General features: G+C 44.3%; 7 protein-coding genes across 7 annotated transcripts; 2 read left to right on the top strand and 5 right to left on the bottom strand.

Moving 5' to 3' along the window:
- Positions 1-3710: 3710 nt before the first annotated feature.
- HO173_008809 (uncharacterized protein) lies at positions 3711-4226 on the bottom strand (the record flags this gene model as incomplete). The annotated part of the gene is made up of 1 exon (XM_037310705.1): positions 3711-4226. The coding sequence occupies one exon, from the start codon at positions 4224-4226 to the stop codon at positions 3711-3713; it is 516 nt and encodes a 171-aa protein (XP_037162475.1).
- Positions 4227-4534: 308 nt separating this feature from the next.
- Positions 4535-7336, bottom strand: HO173_008808 (uncharacterized protein; the record flags this gene model as incomplete). Its single annotated transcript, XM_037310704.1, has 4 exons — positions 4535-4747; positions 5731-6571; positions 6633-7071; positions 7126-7336. 4 exons carry the CDS (start codon positions 7334-7336, stop codon positions 4535-4537), a joined length of 1704 nt encoding a protein of 567 aa, XP_037162474.1.
- A 964-nt stretch (positions 7337-8300) lies between these two features.
- Positions 8301-9514, top strand: HO173_008807 (uncharacterized protein; the record flags this gene model as incomplete). The annotated part of the gene is made up of 4 exons (XM_037310703.1): positions 8301-8456; positions 8521-8634; positions 8694-9073; positions 9130-9514. The coding sequence occupies 4 exons, from the start codon at positions 8301-8303 to the stop codon at positions 9512-9514; spliced, it is 1035 nt and encodes a 344-aa protein (XP_037162473.1).
- A 122-nt stretch (positions 9515-9636) lies between these two features.
- Positions 9637-10401, bottom strand: HO173_008806 (uncharacterized protein; the record flags this gene model as incomplete). Its single annotated transcript, XM_037310702.1, has 1 exon — positions 9637-10401. The coding sequence occupies one exon, from the start codon at positions 10399-10401 to the stop codon at positions 9637-9639; it is 765 nt and encodes a 254-aa protein (XP_037162472.1).
- An 18-nt stretch (positions 10402-10419) lies between these two features.
- Positions 10420-13187, bottom strand: HO173_008805 (uncharacterized protein; the record flags this gene model as incomplete). The annotated part of the gene is made up of 5 exons (XM_037310701.1): positions 10420-11226; positions 11283-11358; positions 11414-11918; positions 12051-12661; positions 13180-13187. The coding sequence occupies 5 exons, from the start codon at positions 13185-13187 to the stop codon at positions 10420-10422; spliced, it is 2007 nt and encodes a 668-aa protein (XP_037162471.1).
- A 738-nt stretch (positions 13188-13925) lies between these two features.
- Positions 13926-14327, top strand: HO173_008804 (uncharacterized protein; the record flags this gene model as incomplete). The annotated part of the gene is made up of 1 exon (XM_037310700.1): positions 13926-14327. The coding sequence occupies one exon, from the start codon at positions 13926-13928 to the stop codon at positions 14325-14327; it is 402 nt and encodes a 133-aa protein (XP_037162470.1).
- A 544-nt stretch (positions 14328-14871) lies between these two features.
- HO173_008803 (uncharacterized protein) lies at positions 14872-15376 on the bottom strand (the record flags this gene model as incomplete). The annotated part of the gene is made up of 2 exons (XM_037310699.1): positions 14872-15078; positions 15254-15376. 2 exons carry the CDS (start codon positions 15374-15376, stop codon positions 14872-14874), a joined length of 330 nt encoding a protein of 109 aa, XP_037162469.1.
- Between the last annotated feature and the right edge of the window lie 2596 nt (positions 15377-17972).

Genomic DNA, 17972 nt, shown 5'->3' with positions numbered 1-17972 from the left:
TTCCTCCCGTCTAAGAATTTTTTTTTTTTTTTTTTTTTTTTTTTTTTTTTTTTTTTTTTTTTTTTTTTTTTTTTGTCCCTTTTTTTTTTTTTTTTTTTTTTTTTTTTTTTTTTTTTTTTTAAAATTTTCGGTTTTTTTTTTTTTTTTTTTTTTAGTTATAATTCGTCTATCAAAAAAAACGAAAAAAACACGAGAGAACCATATATAAACGAGGTTAATAAGATTGACGTCGCAGTAACGCCTCTATTATAAAGCCAATAGTTATATAAGTATAAGTGTTTATTGACAGTCGTACCATATAGGCCCCATAGTTAACTTTGGCCCTACGAGCAGAGAAGTCAATATGTCGAGACGAAGTAGTAATGTCGCTTCTCTTATATTAAGATAATAATCTTATAAAGCCCTCTTCTCGTTTAAAGCGGGGAGAAATATATTAAATAAATTTACTATAAGACGTCGATATTAAATATCTTAATAAACTATTAATAGCTTATTAACGTCGCGGCGGCGATAAGGAATAAGACTAAAGAGCTTCTGAATGAGGTCTAGGAAATCATATATTTTTGTCTATAAAAGCCCCTTAAGAAGCATCGGATTATGCATATTGATCAAAATAATAATCGATACGCATTTTACGAGATCGTTAGAGGATTAGCTTTGTAAGACGATGTCAGCGTGGCGAATACGATAATTACTTAAAAATCAATTTGAGATAGCGACCCAGATCTAATGAGGCTACCCATGTACAATTCACGTCAAGTTAGGCTTGCCTAGGCATATCGGGTGCTACTCCAATCTTCTTACTAGAATATCTAAAACCCTAATGTTCACGAAGGTAATGCAAGAACAAACGCGACGCAAATAGAACATATATAGTTAATACATATATAGCTATATTAACAAGTAATAACCGGGTAAAGGTTTTTACCTCGGATAAAGAGGGGCCTAAGGATAGCTGAGTTATTTGAAGCTTATCCGCGAGTGAGCTCTTATTAAAGAGACGTAGTTACTAAAGAAAAGGGAAGAAATAGCTAAGATACGATAGGTATTGCAATATCTACACAATCACGCGATAAGGCCCAGTTAGTTACGTAAATAAACCTTATCAGTATTATTAAGTATGAAATACTATTTAAAGACCTTTAAAAGAGGAGATAATATATAATAAGGTAACGAATAAATATTATTCGTATGTATCGAAGCATAACAAAAGAGATAAATCTTTTTTACGGCTATACTGTTAATCACATATTTATAAGGCAAAAGCACGAGTACACCATATAATACATACACTGGAAATAAATAAACGAGATCTGTGACGTATTAGATAATTCTATAGCCGAGTAGATTTGGCTACTGGTTTTTTGGAATAGCTTCATTATATGATAGTTTACTATTAATACGCACCGCGTCTTTTATTTTAATCTATTGCAAGGCTATTAAGTACCGTTATTATTCTTAAAGCATTATATTACTATCAGACGACTGCTATTCTTCGAAGGACGTAATTCAATTTAGCGAGGACTTAATATGTCATAATAATCAAAATAAATATATTAAGAACGAAAAGTACTTATGAATTTAAATAGTTAATAGCGAGAGATAAAGATTAGGTCCCTTGATAAGTGAAAGGGAGAAAGTATAAAAGCCCTTAAAAGGCGAAGATAAACGAGCTAAGTAGCGAAGATAATTTTCGAAAGTAAAGTTTAGAGGGCTTTAAGAAGCACCGCATTATTTAAAAAATAAATATTATTATATACCCGTAAAGGAAACAAATATCTAGGAGAATGAAGTCGGCAAGTACGGACTATATAAGATAAATACTTCTAATAAGCTCGAAATAAGAGGGTATATTCTCGAGGATATCGCTACTCGTTCTAAACTAGACGATACGTTTAATATATACTTCGCTACCCGCTACTATAAGAAGGATATCTAATTTAAAGAGATGCTTATTATTTTAGGCCATTCGCAGATGGCTACCTCACTTATATTAGTTATATCTTACGCTCTACTATAATAACGACGCTGTCGTCGAGAGTATTCGTAGTAGTTTTATATATAGATTAGCTATGGCACCGCTTAGACAAATAGTTATACTATTCGCTTAATACGATATCGTTTATAATGTAATTTAAATCCCTATCAAGTGAAATACTTTAGCCGACTTACTCTCCGCTTCAAATTTAATAAAATTGCTAACTGTATTCATACTGAGCGCTCTCAGCCTACGCAGGATTCATTAAGCCGCGATTTACCTAAATTATAATATAAGAAAACTCCTCTAAACCGTAATACCGCGAGATATCTCTAATGGGGTTTAGTTAATAAAACGAGAAGTAGCTACTAAATAGCGAAGGCTTTCTATATCGAATTTTATGCCCTATCGAGAACTACCGCGTTTTCACTATTATTTAATTACTTATCGGCTAAATAGCACGTCTAGCCGATTGTTATATTCAGGTTAAATCCATTAAGGCCTATCTTATAGGCGTCCAGTCAGTCTATGTGGATATAGGATTCGAGGACCTCGAGGTCTTCCACTACTCACTATTATAGCGGGTGATTACCGATATTCGCAGACTACGTGACGAGGCCGATACTAAAGAATACCGTCCAATCACACAAGACCTACTACTCTATATCCTTACCTAATTCGATAAAACTTCTCTAGAGGGAGTCACCTTATATACTTTCTTTTGCCTCGTATTTGCTGCATTTCTTCGTATGGGCGAATTTATATAGTTCTAGACTAAATCGAGAATAGCGATTTCGACAATGTATATTATAAGACGTTTAGTTACGCTTTATAGCCATTATATAAAGCTATTTCTACCGGCCTTAAAGACGGATCTATTTAGAAGAGGGATTACTCTATTTATTACCGCTGTAAATAATAACGCCTACCCTATTCGTTCGCTACGAAACTTATTTACTCGCTTTTTTATTAGTGGGTTATCGCCGCTATTTAATCCGGGCAAGGCCTTTATAAGATAGTACATCACCGCTACGCTATATAGCACCCTACACACACTCGATTATTCGGGTTACTACTTAGGATACTCTTTTCGTAGGGGGGTCGCTATCTCCGCGAGGGACGCCGGTCTAATCGATAATGAGATTTAACTACTTGGTCGTTGGAAGTCTGATTCGTACCGCCTATATATCGAAACGCACCCGGCCTATATTCTCGCCGTATTACGTCGTTTTTAGCGTCCTTATATAGCTTAGAGCTAATAGGTTCCCGTCAGGTGTGAGTCTATTTTAGGAGTTTTTCTAGGGCTAAGCTGTATAGTGGACCGCTATCTGCGTACGGCTAGGCCTTAGAACCCAGCCAATTATCATTTAGAACTTATTTGTGCGTGTAGTTTTCATAGGACGTTACGCGAGATAGTACTAGTCGCTATAGCTTGACTAGGGGCTAGTGAGGGAGAGGTATAGTATACTTATAGCAGGATAGCCGAGATTACTATATTGGAAGAGCCTTGAATAGGCGGTATCCCCCCCGTTTCTTACTCTTTATTCTTGTTTCTCTCGTCATAAGAAGAGGTTTTTGGACTTTTCTCATCTATCCGCGCCTTGTTTTTTAGCGTTTTCTTGTACTTAGACTTTAGGTCTTCTATCTTATGTAGAGGGAGTTCCTAAAGGTAAACTTTATAGTGGATCGCTTTCTGCATGCGGCTGGGCCTTAGGACCCAGCCAATCATCATTTAGAACTCATTTGTGCGTGTAGTTTCGTGGGACGTTACGCGAGACAGCACTAGGACGTCATTGTTGGGCGATTCGCCAAACGTGCTTAATACGGACTGGCCCTCATTGAGAAGGAACGCAGAATAAAGGAAGAGATGGAGGACGCCTCCTGGTAGACCTTGAGCCTTCCGTTTGGCGTAGCTGAGCTCTTCTGTTGCGGCTTCGCTGCCTACTAGACCGCCGTAGGAGTGCATAACCAGCACCACGGTTTTCCCGTCGTATTCAATCTGGCGAATGAGCTCGGTGCGGATGGCTAATGCGTCGTCGACGAGTGAGAGCTGTGGAAAAAGTGTGCTGTCTGTATTGCTGCAACTTGGGAGCTGGGGATGAATCGTAGGATATCCTTGAGCCACAAGCCCTCGCACTAATTTTTCATAAACTTTAGGGATCTGAAAGGAGCCTTGGACAATTACGACAGTGGGTAAATCCTGTATTTGAGCGGCTGTAGCAGACTCAGTTGAGGCTACCGTCGCCATGGTACTGGTTGACAGGTGGGTTCAGGCCAGTTTCTAGAGTCGTGACATTTTGCGAACCACAAAAAGGTTTGGCTCAAGAGAAGAAACGTCTCCGCGAAAACGCAAACATTGATTTTCCGGTATGACTTAATCAATCTATAAATCAATTCAACTCAGGATACCACCACAACGACAGAAATTATAAAAGATTGTGCTACCGCAAAGTGGTAACACTTTTAAGGCGCTACAAGTCTTAAATTCATAGTACCTTCGTAATACTAACGATTGGGATGATATAGCAGCAAGTCCTGCTTGTTTGCTGCCAAAATCTAGGGGCGTGGCGAGTCGAGCAGCAGAAGCCGTTTGATTTCTCTTCCTTGCTCGAGTAGCTGCTTTGAAATCTGGTGTGCGTAGACGTCGCCAATGACGATACCACTGAGGGTTAGAGCGCCTGTGGGTGCGGCGTGCATTATCGAATTGGAGAAGACGGTCGATCCCTCTACGAGGGACAGGGTGAAGGTGGACGGATTCTTCAAGAAGAGCTAAGGGCCATAAGACGTAAACATGAATGGAGGGCTGGAGAGCCGGCTCCGTCGGGCAAAAGAATCAAAGAAGGGGAATTGACGGTAACGTTCACAGGATATTGGAGCAGTGTAGTGCTGCGACGAAAGGGTGGTGTATTCGATATAGGCGGTTGGACGACCTGAGACGAAGGCGGAGCCGGCTTTCTTGATCGAATCGCGTTGCTCGAGGCTGGAGTCTCAATTTCAGTCTTTCTTCGTGCAGGAGCTGGGGTTTGGGGTATAGTCCGGGTCGCCGGTTCCTGGAATATCCTGCCCAGTGATGGACTGAACCGATCCCATGATAGAAAGAGTGAGCATGGAATCGGCGCCCAAATCTACAAGCCTCGCGTGCGGCTTTAGCTGATTCCGAGCTCCTCCGCAATAATATTCTTGAGCTGCCTGGTCTGCTGCTTTGGATGGACATGAGAATTCAATTGCTTTGACGAGGTATTCACCATCATCTCCCTCTGAGAATCACGGTCCTCGTCCCTATTGTGTTTTCAGAGGTCAATGTCAGTCAGGTTTGCAGCGTGGGTCTGTTCGACGTGTCGCTTCAGAGCGCCCATCGTGGAGGTTTTATGAAGTAGCGACTAGGGACACCAATGGCTAAATCGCTTCGAAGCTTGGTTTGGATATCGATATTCAGAAGAGAATTAACGCCTGAATCGGCGAGGATCGCATCGTTCTCTAGTATGGCAGAATCTACACCCGGCTGGGCAGTAATCAAGGCAGAGGCCGCAGAAGCGTTGTTGGATTGGTAAAGGAGCGGTGTTGTGGAAATTTGTCCAGTATGAATGAAGTCTTGACGCTTCAGATGAGTGCGACGGTGCATTACCCTCCAGGGGCGCCTGTCCGCCGGTCTCTGGGGGTAGAATAGGGACCACGACTTGGGTATTATTCGCTTTTCTGCATTCCGTGGACACTCATATCTGGTGGCTATTGCTATGGAGGGTCACCCTCACACCTCGACTGTCCAGACTCGGATTCGTAACGAAAAAATCGTGTTTGACGTCGACATCCCTTTCCCTGACGGTGTCATACAACTGCATCTTTGTCCCAAACTTTCTGAAAATTGTTGCAAGCGTCATGTGAAACTCCGCTTGAGCCAAGTTCATACCTACGCATTGTCTGGTACCTCTCCCAAAATTGAACAAGTGTCTCTGCCTCATTTCTTTCTCCGGCCCCATCCAACGTGAAGGGTCAAACCTCCTAGGCTCCGGAAATATCGCAGGGTCGTTGTGCATATGGAGAGAGCTCATTCCGACGGGTGTGCCGGGCGGAATGGTCCAGTTCCGGAAAGTCAAGGCGTTATCTGGGTGAACACGCTGTAGTCGATGAATTGACCCATATGAGATACGTAAACCTTCGTTAATGACCGCACTGAGGTAGGGAATTTGCTCGAGTTTCTGCAATGAGCACGGCGTAGACGCATCCGGCAACGCTTGTTCAAGTTGCGCCATTAGTTTGCTAAGGATCGGTGGGTTCATGAGGACATGATAAGTGGTCATGCTCAGCATATGCGTAGATGTCAGAGTCCCTGCACCAACGAGACTTTGTGCTTCCATGACAAGGCGTGGAAGTGACTTCTCTGAGAGCGGGAGGCCATCGTCATCTCGCAACGAATGGAACACTGTGGAATGGGATTTGGTTCCGGTCTCGTCATGATAAGATAGGATTGATTGAACCTGGGAAACGTACTCCAGTTGCTGTGCGCGGAGTTTTGAGAATAGAGGGTTCGTGGCACGCACCCACCAGTCGGGAAGAAGGTTCAGTATTGTAAGCATGTGAGGAAATTGCTTGATCCTAGTATTCAATTAGCACGAGAAAAGCATAGGAGGGAGATCTGATTAGGAGAGAAACGCACATATGGGAGAGCTCCGATGGCTTCTGCACGAGCTCGTAATACCACGGAGAAAAATCTTTCATCTCGAGTACATTCCTGCAGTTTGAGAAACAGTACTCTGTGATAACATCTTGTGTCAATGCCGAGTATGCATGAACCATGTTCACCGGCTCCCCAGTATCCATCTTCTCTGACAGTCTCTCGCACAAAACATCGATGCGGGACTGGATCACCGGCTGAAGCCGCCGGACAGACGTTGTGGAAAAGAAGTTGCTGAAAGCAGCACGTCGTCGGCGGTGGAGCGTATGGCCTACGGTCCCAAAGGTCATAGCAGTGCTGCCAAACATACCCGCGGACCAAGACCATTTCTCTACATTCTTAGCGACGGTAGGATAGAGCCGATCTATGAAATCCGCGTCTGCAACGTGAAGCTCGTATGGATTGATGCGGACGATTGGACCTAGTCAGGATGTCAGCTACATAGAAGCTCACATGCCTCCGTTTGGAAGAATACCGTAGGTCTCGTGCATTTTCTGAATTTCCCAGACGTAGGAGCCCCGTTTAATGACGTCGAAATAGAACTCGTACCAGAAGGTCAGAGCTGCCAGTTTCCGACCCGGGAAATGAGCAATAGGAGAAAGATAAAGACGATAGATGACGCCGTACGCGGCGTACAACATCATGGCTACTAAGGAGCATTCCATGAGGAGAGTACTGATGTCCATGTTGACTGGACGAGACGACGATCTTTTCAGGTACCACTTTTTGGATGTGCGCAGAAATAGGAATGGATGAGTGAAGCGAAGGTAAGGTGCGTTGGAAGTCGCGCTATAAGGGATTCAGCGGTAGCAATTTGTGAGGATGTGCAAGCTGGAAGTGCCTAACGGGACATTCTTCAGGATCCCGAATGGTGCAATTTATTGCATATGCAAGTCAGCAAGCCAAAGATGAAGTATAGCTAGGGAAGCTGCAGGAGTCTCCACTAAGGTATCTATTGCCATGGTAATGGCTGCATGATGATGTCACAAGCAGCCCCTTCGCAAAGTGAATTGAGCTGAATAAGGCGGGCTGCATGATGCATGATGCATCGTTATTTAATTTACGAATGAAAGGGAGCGACAACCGTTGGCGCTAGTCACGACTCCACACCACACGGCACGCGCTCAGGTTCTATCTCCGACCAGCCAAACCAAAGCACGGTACAATATAAAGCTCTAACACTCTATCTGAGTACACAGCTAAGGATACCACCACCACCTCTACCTTGGCAAATGTTATGGTCCCCCAAGTTTCTCTTCAACTTGGAGCGAGCACGTATTCAACCAACGCGTCCCCGTTGCTTGTAGAGCGATGCGAGAAGAAACGAGAAATGAGCCACAACCTGGAGCGATCTCCTCCATCCGGTTTAGCTGGCCCGGACGTTAAAACCGTTCGGAGTACCTTGAGGATTGGTCTTGTTGACCATGTGGTCGCCAATCTCTTTCTGGCACAGGCATATGAATCGCCATCGCCCCAATACCGAGACACTGGGTCGTGGGTAGATAGTGTTATGGGACGGAGGAGCACGGCAATTCTTACTTCGACCTCGGCTTATGTCACATGTGCAGCCCTGCTTGGAGTCCTTCCGAATCGCCCATTTATGTAGCTGCCAGGTGACTTTTATGTTTTCTATCGTTCCTTCCTTAAAACATGGCAGAACAGCAGGAGAACCGCACCCCGACCATTGTCGCTACTGTGACAGCACTATGGGTATTGTCGTACATTGCAGTCGGAGCACGCTTTTGGGGCCGGTTTGTTGGAGACAGCAAGTTGTGGTGGGACGACTGGCTTATCCTTCTCGCCGCGGTATGCACTCACATCGACCACTCACGTCTTCTTAAGAAGCGATTGGATCTAATGGCGGCCCAAGGTAATGCTCGTTCCGGCTCTGACAGCAGACTTGATTGAATGTCATCTCGGCGCTGGAAAACACGTGCAAGCCGTGGTCCAGGACCATCCAGGGAATATCGTCCACTTTCTTAAGGTCCTGCCCCCCCAATTGGACGTCATTGTTTGCACGCTCGGCTGACATTCTCTTCCTAGGCCATCTACGCCGGAGAAATTTTCTATCCACCCATTATCGTCTGCATCAAGTGTAGCATCCTTACCCTCTACTATCGACTCTTCGGCATTAGAAAGGGGATCGCTCGCGTTTGCCACGTCCTCCTGGGCATGACGGTGGCATGGGGCATCGCAACTTTACTCCCTGCGGGTTTTCAGTGCAAGCCTGTCCACGTGGCGTGGGATCCAACGAGCACTAGAAATGAATGTTTCAAGCTGAGGCCGTACTTAGTAGGCACGAACGTCGCCAACGTTCTTCTCGATTGTGCGATCTTAGTGACGCCCTTATATCCAGTTTGGCAGTTGCAGCTGCCGAGAGCAAAGAAGGTTTTGATCAGCGGCATTTTTGTGCTAGGTGCTTGGTATGCCGTCGTTCTCGCATCTCCGAAAGATGGGACCATTTGCTTACGCTCTGCAGCGAAACCGCGTTTAGTATCGTCCGCCTCGTAGAGCTTACCAGTCTTGACATCTCCGATGTGACCTGGGACTACCTGCCCCCAATCATCTGGTCAACGGTCGAAATTTGCGTCGGAATGTTCTGTGCTTGTCTCCCGGTGATGGCGCCTTTGGTCCCGAAATTCATGCGAGGGCGATCTGGCCCCAAGGAACCTTATGATTACTCAAGCTTCGGACCAACGAACACAGCAAGGGTGACGAATGGTTTTGCGAAGCAAGAATTTGATAGGCTCGAAGATGATACCGCAGGTTTAGTTCTGGGTAGAGATCATCAGTTGAGTATCAGGCAGACTACCAACATAGACGTACATGAGGAAGGTAGCATAGCCTTACATACAATGGCTTGATAAACCGATTCTGCGTTGTAGAAATCGGGGGTCCATCACCAAGTATCCCATGTAAAGTAGCCATAGCCCAAAAACCCCATTCTTCATGCACACTTCCAGAGATGAGTCCCAAGGTACATCCATCACCGCCAAGTGTGAAGAAACTGATTTGATGTCGTCGAGTCTATGCCCGTAGCATCTCTTTGCGCAACGACTTCTTTCATTAGAGCAACAGCATCTTCGTGCGACCCCTGTCCATGGAGACAAACTGCCAAGTCGTGGGAGATCCGTAGTGTCTGCGGATGCTTTGCTCCATGGACCTCGATACTCACACTGACGGCGTCCCAGTACAAGTCCGTTGCATCACCGAGCCGACCTTCGAGCCAGTACGTGACCGCTAGGCTGATCATGCTTGTTATTGTATCCGGATGGTTGAAACCAAAGAGGTGTGATCGTCGCTCCAGAACTTCGTGAGCCAATATCTCGGCTTCTGCTAATTTATCCTGTTTCCGATATACTTCTGCAAGATTTCCCATGATTGTAAGACGTTGCTGATGATCTACACCATGAACTTTTAACGAAAGCTCTTGAGCTTGGACGAGCAGGTTTTCTGCATCCGTCCACCGTTTCTGGTGATTCAGATTCACTGCCAAGTGTCCGAGGTTCGATATGTTGTCGGGGTGGTTGTGTCCCAGGCGCCGTTCCGAAATGACCAAGACCTCTCGCATAAGCTGCTCAGCTTCCACCCACCGTTGCTGTTCCTGATACGTGGCTGCCAGGTTGGACATGCTGTTTAGCGTATCTGGATGCTCTGGTCCGATACACTTTTTACTTATAGCCATAACTTGAGCCTGCAACTGCTCCACTTCTCTCAGTCTCTGTGGATCCTTGAGTGCCAAAGCTCTCATCGCTGAAGCCAAATTACTTCACGCCTTGATTGTGTTTGGATGTTCCTCTCCAAACATGCTTATATAGAATTCCAAAACTTGTCGGTCGAGTTCTTCGACTTCCCGCCAGCGTTGTAGTTTTTCGAAGACTGAGGATAGACCGGCCAGGCCCAGGATCACTTGTGGATGATTTGGACCTAGTAATTCCTTGCTCTTGGCCATAGCCGATGATGCTAGCCTTTCGGCCTCTGCGAACTTCCCTTGTCTTTCTAGGACAGACGCCAGACGCGTCTCCACTGCCAATGTGACGGGATGCACTTTGGAAATTCTCTGCCTGCATGCCAAAACTCCGTTGAGCAACTCAACCGCCTCGTCATCCCTTCCCTCGTCTTCTAAAATATCGGCAAGTATTTCCTTCAGATTTTGGACCAGGAAATGTTGACCCCCAAACGCGATCTCAAACTCAGCAATCGTCCTTGCGTATTCTTTCTTCGCTAGAACTTGCTGTCCGTGATCTCGATAATGCTGTGGATATTGGACAGGACTGATAAATCCGCTTGTCCACAGCTCCAGAAACTTCCCAGGCTGGAAAACCCTTTGATCTTCAACCTGGGCGACGGCAGCCCGGAGATCCTCCGTACACTTTGAGCACAGCTTGAGATAATACTCTACTTGCGACGTATCTCTGGCTGTCCCAAATCCTATATGATAACAAATCGCCAACTGGAAAGCTGCACGTTTCTGGGTTGTTGTAGAACCGCGATGGTCTCTGGCTTTGAGACCGTTGTAGATCATTGTGCGAAGGCGGAAGTCTCCCCAAACAAGCTGCAAGAGCGACGAAGGAATCTGTGAATCTGTCAGGGATATACAAAACTTATAATCTTGCAAGAGATCGTTCAGACCCTGAAATCTGTGGTATCCTCTTCTTCATTCTCAAAGAGATTTTTGTTTGTGCTTTGACAGAAGGATGAAAGACCACTATTAGATGGTTAGGAGTTCTTTCCTTTTCTACATTGTGTCAACCACTACTCACCAGAGTGGATCAAGATATGAAATGAGACTTCCAATATCTGGCACTCTTTGATCCTGATCATCACAGATCGTCTTGGCAAAGAAATGGACTAGTCTTTGGCTACGTTCTGGATCATCTGGGAGATCTTGTTTCATGATCTCACACAGAGTCTCAAATAGCACCTGGCGCTGTTTCAAGTCACTCAGTAAAGCCTCAATACTTCCAGCTTGGCAGTCCTCTATTTGTGCACGTTCAGTCTTCAGTTCCAACATGGTCCTCCCAAACAACACCCACGCACAAAGCATGCCGAACGAATATATGTCCATTTTCTTGGCATGAGCGATGGGAAAGCCTCGATGGTGCCACTCAGGCGCTTGCCAAGGTGGCGATCTAGGTAACCGTACAATGTCAGTCTCACTTCGGCCAAGACAAGAGTATGCAAAGTCTGTGACGGCTACCACTGGCGGCCCGTCTGAGGACTTGTACAGTAGGACATTTTGAGGCTTGATGTCTCCATGAATAACATCTTTTAAGTGTGTCAGGTTTTGTAACCTTTCTAATATTCATGTGGGTTTTATACTTTCCGTATGCAAAGTGTTAATAGCTCGGGCGATCTGAATGCACCATTTGAGTCTTGTGTCGAAAGAAACGGCTTTACCGTCTTGGCGACGCAAGTATGTATATAGATCTCCATATTCGGCCTTGGGAAAAACTAGCACTGGGTATATGGTGCCACTTGGGTCGTCGAATTCCCAGCAAATGCCTTGCAAATTGACTACGTGAGGGCTGGATCGTGTGTGCGGATTCTGAAGGACCCGAATTTCAGAAGCCAAAGCCTTGAAGACCAGTTCAGCCCCATCAGTTCTAGGTTCCGAGAAACGTTTGAACGCAAAGCTTGTCTGAATGTTGATCTGTGACTGGCTGATTTGAGCGGATCCGCCTCTGCCAGCGAGTTCCTCAAAGGGTGCCCATGTGATCGGCAAAAAGTCGGTCTTGGTATGCTGAGCGATAGAGAGGAACTGGATCAAGTCGATAGATCTGTCGTTCTCAAGGAAGTCCTGTGGTGCAGCGCTATCAAAATTCGGGTTGCTAGTAGAGAAGGTGAGGAGGGAGCCCATGACAACTCCAGCTTTCAGAGGGACAACGGTCTGCAGGTCTCCTTCTGTGCTTTCATTATAGGTTTCGTTTCTTGGATGATATTCCCAAGCAGGAACTAATTGAAAGTGGTTTTCATCGGCATAGTACTGTGGATTGGATTCCTCGAGCAATCTTATAGAGCATGGCGCGTTTTAGCGTATGCAGAAAACTTTACAATTCTTAGCACCGAGAAAATTAGCGTGTGCACAAAAGGTTGCAATTCTTGGCGCTGAGAAAGTCACACAAACATCAGTATAAAGTAGTGCGACCTTCGGACGGTAGAGGTATAATATAGTTCGTGAAGTCGCTCAAAGCTCGTTGACTGACTACCATAACAGCTAGCCTGCGTCGGTTGATCGTGATCGAGAACGCAATGTTGGAGGATGTTAGCCTCCAAGATGAGATTCTTGAGCACTGAATACCTAGTCGAAGATTTTTCATGTCTACGGAAAGACTGTCCGTGACCAGCCGGCCTTATGGGGAGGGTTTGGCAGCTCGCAAGGAAGGCTTTGATGTCTGTGCTCAGCCTCAGCCACCCGTCCCTGGTCCGCTGGCCTGGGTAGGTGGCTCATCAGACATGCATGCGAGCGGGCTGGCGAAGTCAGCTTAATCTACTGCAGATTTGAGCTGCACGATTGCTGTGTGATTACCTGCTCATCTTGCCAGTCGTGCCACGCACTTAGTTCAACCACTTGTGTTTATATACACATTTCCAAGTGATTTTGCAGCTAGGGTAGTTTTGGAGACTTTTCCATCCCTGTATGCACGCGAGAGCCACTATGACAGGGCAATACAACGGCGAAGGCGTCGATGTTGGGGGCGAGGAACATTAGGAGGCGTGACAGCGAGCTAGCCGATTGGGATGCATAGGGGTCGACCGAATTTGGTGTGCCTACAAAGGCGATCACGGAGAGGACTCTGTTTTACGGCGATACTGAGTACGAGTAGCTCTTCGTTCCTAATCACTTACGCTAGGACTTTGACAGTGATCAAAATCCTCCATTGCATTATCACACTATCGTTGGAGGCTCTATCTCATCTCCAATTTATCATTCCTTCCCTGTCAATCATGCTCATCGTCATTACAATAAGCCGAGTCAATTCTTCTCTTCTCAAGCGACTATATCTGGAAACCATGCCGCATTTCGCCCCCACGCCACTGCAGCTTGGGCGGCTACGGTAGCGAGGGTAAAAGGCCCCCATCATCATCCTCAGCCCGTCTTCTCAATTGTATGTATACCCAAGTATCGAGCGCCCTCAACTCTTCCTTCCCAAATCCTCTCGAAAGATGAACTGAATATCCTACGCGGAGCGCTGACCTTGGTTGCTTTGTAAACAACCCTTGCACGCACCTTCCGCAACCGCATCACGGTCTCTTTCAATCACCATCGCAAACATGGATGCCGCCAGCTGGGGTCTCCCCCCCTCTTTCCAGCGCCACATACATAGTCCAAGACTGAAGGCAGAGCGAGAGCGAGAACGGAATGCCGCTCTACCACCCACTTCCCCTCCTCCCATCCACCAACACGCGGGTCCATATAATGGACAATACCAGCAGCCGCAGCCTTACTACCAGCAACACGGCGGGCATCCACCACCCGGCTATCCACCACCAGGGTATCCACAGCAATCCTTTCCACCACAGCAAGGCATGAACTACCAACAACAGCAAAATGGCCCACCACAGAATTATTATACGAATAATGGTGGGAGGAACGGGGCCGCCGAGGGGGGTTTGTTCGCGGCTCTGGCGGCAAGTTTGGCCTGTTGTTGTTGCTTGGATGTCTGTGTTTTCTAGCGGGGGGACTGGAGTGGCAGAGGAGGTTTGCTCACGCCTTTTTTCTTCTTCGGAGCTTTTGTGTAAAGATCCGCGCTTCTGCTTCTTGAACAAGCTCCTGCAAATCCTTCGTTCAAAATGCATCCCGTCGCTGATGGTTCAAGAGGCTAGGCCTCTGGGGATCATCGATACAATTAATTATATGAAGGAGGGTGTCAATATATCGAAATAGGGAACGGTTCCGGACCAGTTCATAGAGAATATACGCTGTTGAATGTAACTATGGTACCCAAGAATCCGCGGGACCGACTGGAAGACCCTCTTCTGGCCTGCGGTTGTGTGGTGTAGAGGGACTAATTGTCGCAGCTTCCTCTCGTCCTCGTTGAACTCAATCAGCGAATCTCGCCTGTTCCTCAGAAAGCATCCGATTGCTGTCATTAATAATCTTGAATGTCAAGTTCCCTTAGTTGACTTCCTCATCCTGCAACGCCTCTGCAATCAACTCATCTACCTGTTGTTGTTGTTGTTGTTGTTGTTGTTAACGACTTAGCTGCTGCTGAACACATCATTCCATGGCCTCCTGATCCACGGACGCATGAACAATCCCATCGTCAATCTCATTTTCAACTTCCTGGTCCTCGATCTCGTTCTCGTTAACCTCACGCATTCCAACTGGCGCACGCTTGTGTTTGGGCTTCCGATTGAAGACAACTTCGTATGGAATGGCCGTAATGGCCCTATGGTAGGTGCTATTGAGTTGCAAGGCAAATTCCTAAAGTTCAAAAAGTCAGCCTTGAATTTCTCCTGCCGCAAATGGCATTTTGCAATCATATATCCCCAAATGACCCCTTTCGGGCCTAACAAAGTGCAAATTGGGGACACATCAATGTAGCTTTTCAGAGAAGACAAAGGCCAAAAACCAAGTCAAAAAGAGGTTAACTACCTACCTCCAAAGCATCAGCCCGGTGTGTGCTCCCATGCTTCCTCTTCCAACAGGCGATCTTATTCTCCACGGTACCGTTGGCCTTGGTCGATGAGGCCCTGGATCCGAGGCGTCCTAGGGCGGCCATTGACCACCTTGATACCGTAACGTCTCATGAGTTCTAGACGTATGCCTTTGAACTCGGAGCCGTTATCTGATTGGAGGATCTCAAAGATGCCGAGGACTGCAATGCAGTGATGAATCTCACGAGCGACAGTTGGGGCCTCCTTATGGTCATAGGAAATAGCATATGGTACTTAGTGAAATGATCCTCTATATGACAGATTCAGACATAATCGCCATCCGGGGCGGACGTTGTATCAATAAGATCAATCTAACACGCTCAAAGAGACGCGTGATCACGATGGGTTTAAGGGGGCCTGTGGACTTGCTGTGAGCCTTACGATGACAGATCTCAAACAGCTTGACAAGGAAATAGACCTCCGCACTGGCAATTTCGCAGTACTCATTGTTGATCTTGCCCGCAGTGGCGTGTTGTCCGGCGTGATCTAGGCTGTTGTGGACTCTGATGATGGTGTCCCATATGACATCCTCGGTGAGGACCTCTCGTCGTTGCTTGAAGACCTTACCAGGAAGCCTCCATATTTTGCTTTTGTCGTAAGCGAAATGGGTCTTGATCCAGAAATTGTTTCTTGCTGTCAACGAGATCAAGTCATTCCGAGACGGACTCCGTCAACCATCTGATATACCTCTGCTTTTCGGGGGCCGTTACACGCTCACGAGCCTCGTTCCTGCGGGCATCAAACATGAAGTAGAAAGCCTGACGGGCTGCAGCATTGAACGGCTCAACCTAAGCCAGGGAGGATGATGTTGGGAGCTTCGTTCCCAACTTGACGCATTAGCTAGATCGACGGTCGCTTGGGTCATTTCGATAGAATAAAAGATGATTGAAGGTAGAGTGTAGGGATTGTAGAGATGTGTGATGAGACATGAAGAATACAGTCAAACTATGAGAGCAGGAGGAAGGTTTATATGTTCGAAAGACCTTCATCAAAGACCGACATGAACAGGAAAGAAGAATACTGTGACGTAGATCAAATGACGCATGAATAGATGAGACCATATGACTACCAAATGACGTGATTGTATAGCCTCAGACGGTGTCACTTGGTGCTGGCGACAACGAGGTATTGATTGATTTTGATTGATTACATCATACTACCCTGAAGTCTTACCCTAGTAGTTGACTATGCGAGTTACGTAATCTATCTGATCCTTTCAGCCAATTATATAATCTTAAATAAATAAGGCTATATAAGTCATCATTATGGTTCTACGTCTTACTATACTTAATTCTTAGAAAGAAGTACTACACTCTATATCGCTAAGGCCCTTTCGTCTTAATTATATTCTTCTTTTTAATCGTCTATTCTAGTAAATCCTTATTATTAATTCTTATTAAGAGCTTAATATTATCTAATAAGTCTTATACTTTTTATAAAGTTCGTCGTTATAAAGGCGTAGCGTAGCTTTATTAATATATCCTTATAAGTAATAACTCCCTCTTTCATCTTTCTTCTCTCTTCGATTTATTACATTCCTCGCTTCTTACTAAATAGTTTATATTTATAAAGAATATATTAAGTTATCTACTTCGCTCTATACTCGTATTCTTTATCCTCTATATTCGATATCTATCGATTATAAAGAAAGGCCTTAAAATCTATTTTCTTAATTCTTATTTATATTATTAGCGATATCTTAGCGCGCTTAACTCTCGAATATAGAAGTTATATTTATTTTAACGATGTTAATTAGATTCTTCTAAGAATACCACCTCGCTTCTTATTAGTTTATTTAATAGTCTATTATTTCATCGCGTAATCTCTAATAGCTATCTTAATTATTAATATTATTCTTATCTATATAATTAATAATTAGACTATTTCGTTAGTATTTATCTTTACTCTTTTATTATAAATTACTCGCTCTCGCTAGTTAATAGCCTTCTTCGCCTCTCTATCCGCCTATTTATTATTGTTAATATTAATATATATCGAGATCTAGTATAATTCTATTACTATTCTAAGATATCTTAGCGAATTAATAATCTATACTACTTATATTATATAGATCTATCTTAAATACTTACTCGAGTCTTCGATAGTTTAAATTAATACTTAATTATTCGTATTTACTATAACTCTATTAAGTTATAATTTTATTTAATATATAGCTATTATAATTAAAGCTTAAAGAATATTATATAACTTCGTTAAGTATATTATATATTAGTCGCTTAAATCTAAATAAATATTAAAAATAGAATTAATATTTAACGATATAGCTAAAGCTCTTATCTTTTTATTAATTCTATTATTATTTATATATATTATTATATAACTTTTATTAATCGATCTTTTAGTTAGTTCTTTAGCGACTTTCTTAATCTTATAAATTATTATTTTAAGAGGCTCTTAATCGAGGGCGGCGCTAAAAGAGTATAGTTTCTTAATCTTATTAATATTATTATATCGTTCTTCGAATCTATTAATATATCGCTCTAATAAACTTAGTTTTCTATTCTTCTTAGATTTTCTTTTAAACTTTTATTACTCGAATTATAGCTTAATAATCTCGCTATATACTAAACTAATAGTAATTTATAAAATAGCTTTTAAGATAATTTTATCTAGCTATTATTTAACTAATAGAAGATATAC

This window comes from Letharia columbiana (assembly GCF_014066305.1).
Source record: "Letharia columbiana isolate WasteWater2 chromosome Unknown Sc0000034_s0, whole genome shotgun sequence".
NCBI lineage: Eukaryota > Fungi > Ascomycota > Lecanoromycetes > Lecanorales > Parmeliaceae > Letharia > Letharia columbiana.
The sequence above is the reverse complement of the archived record's forward strand: the minus strand, read 5'-3'. Positions and strand labels throughout refer to the sequence as shown.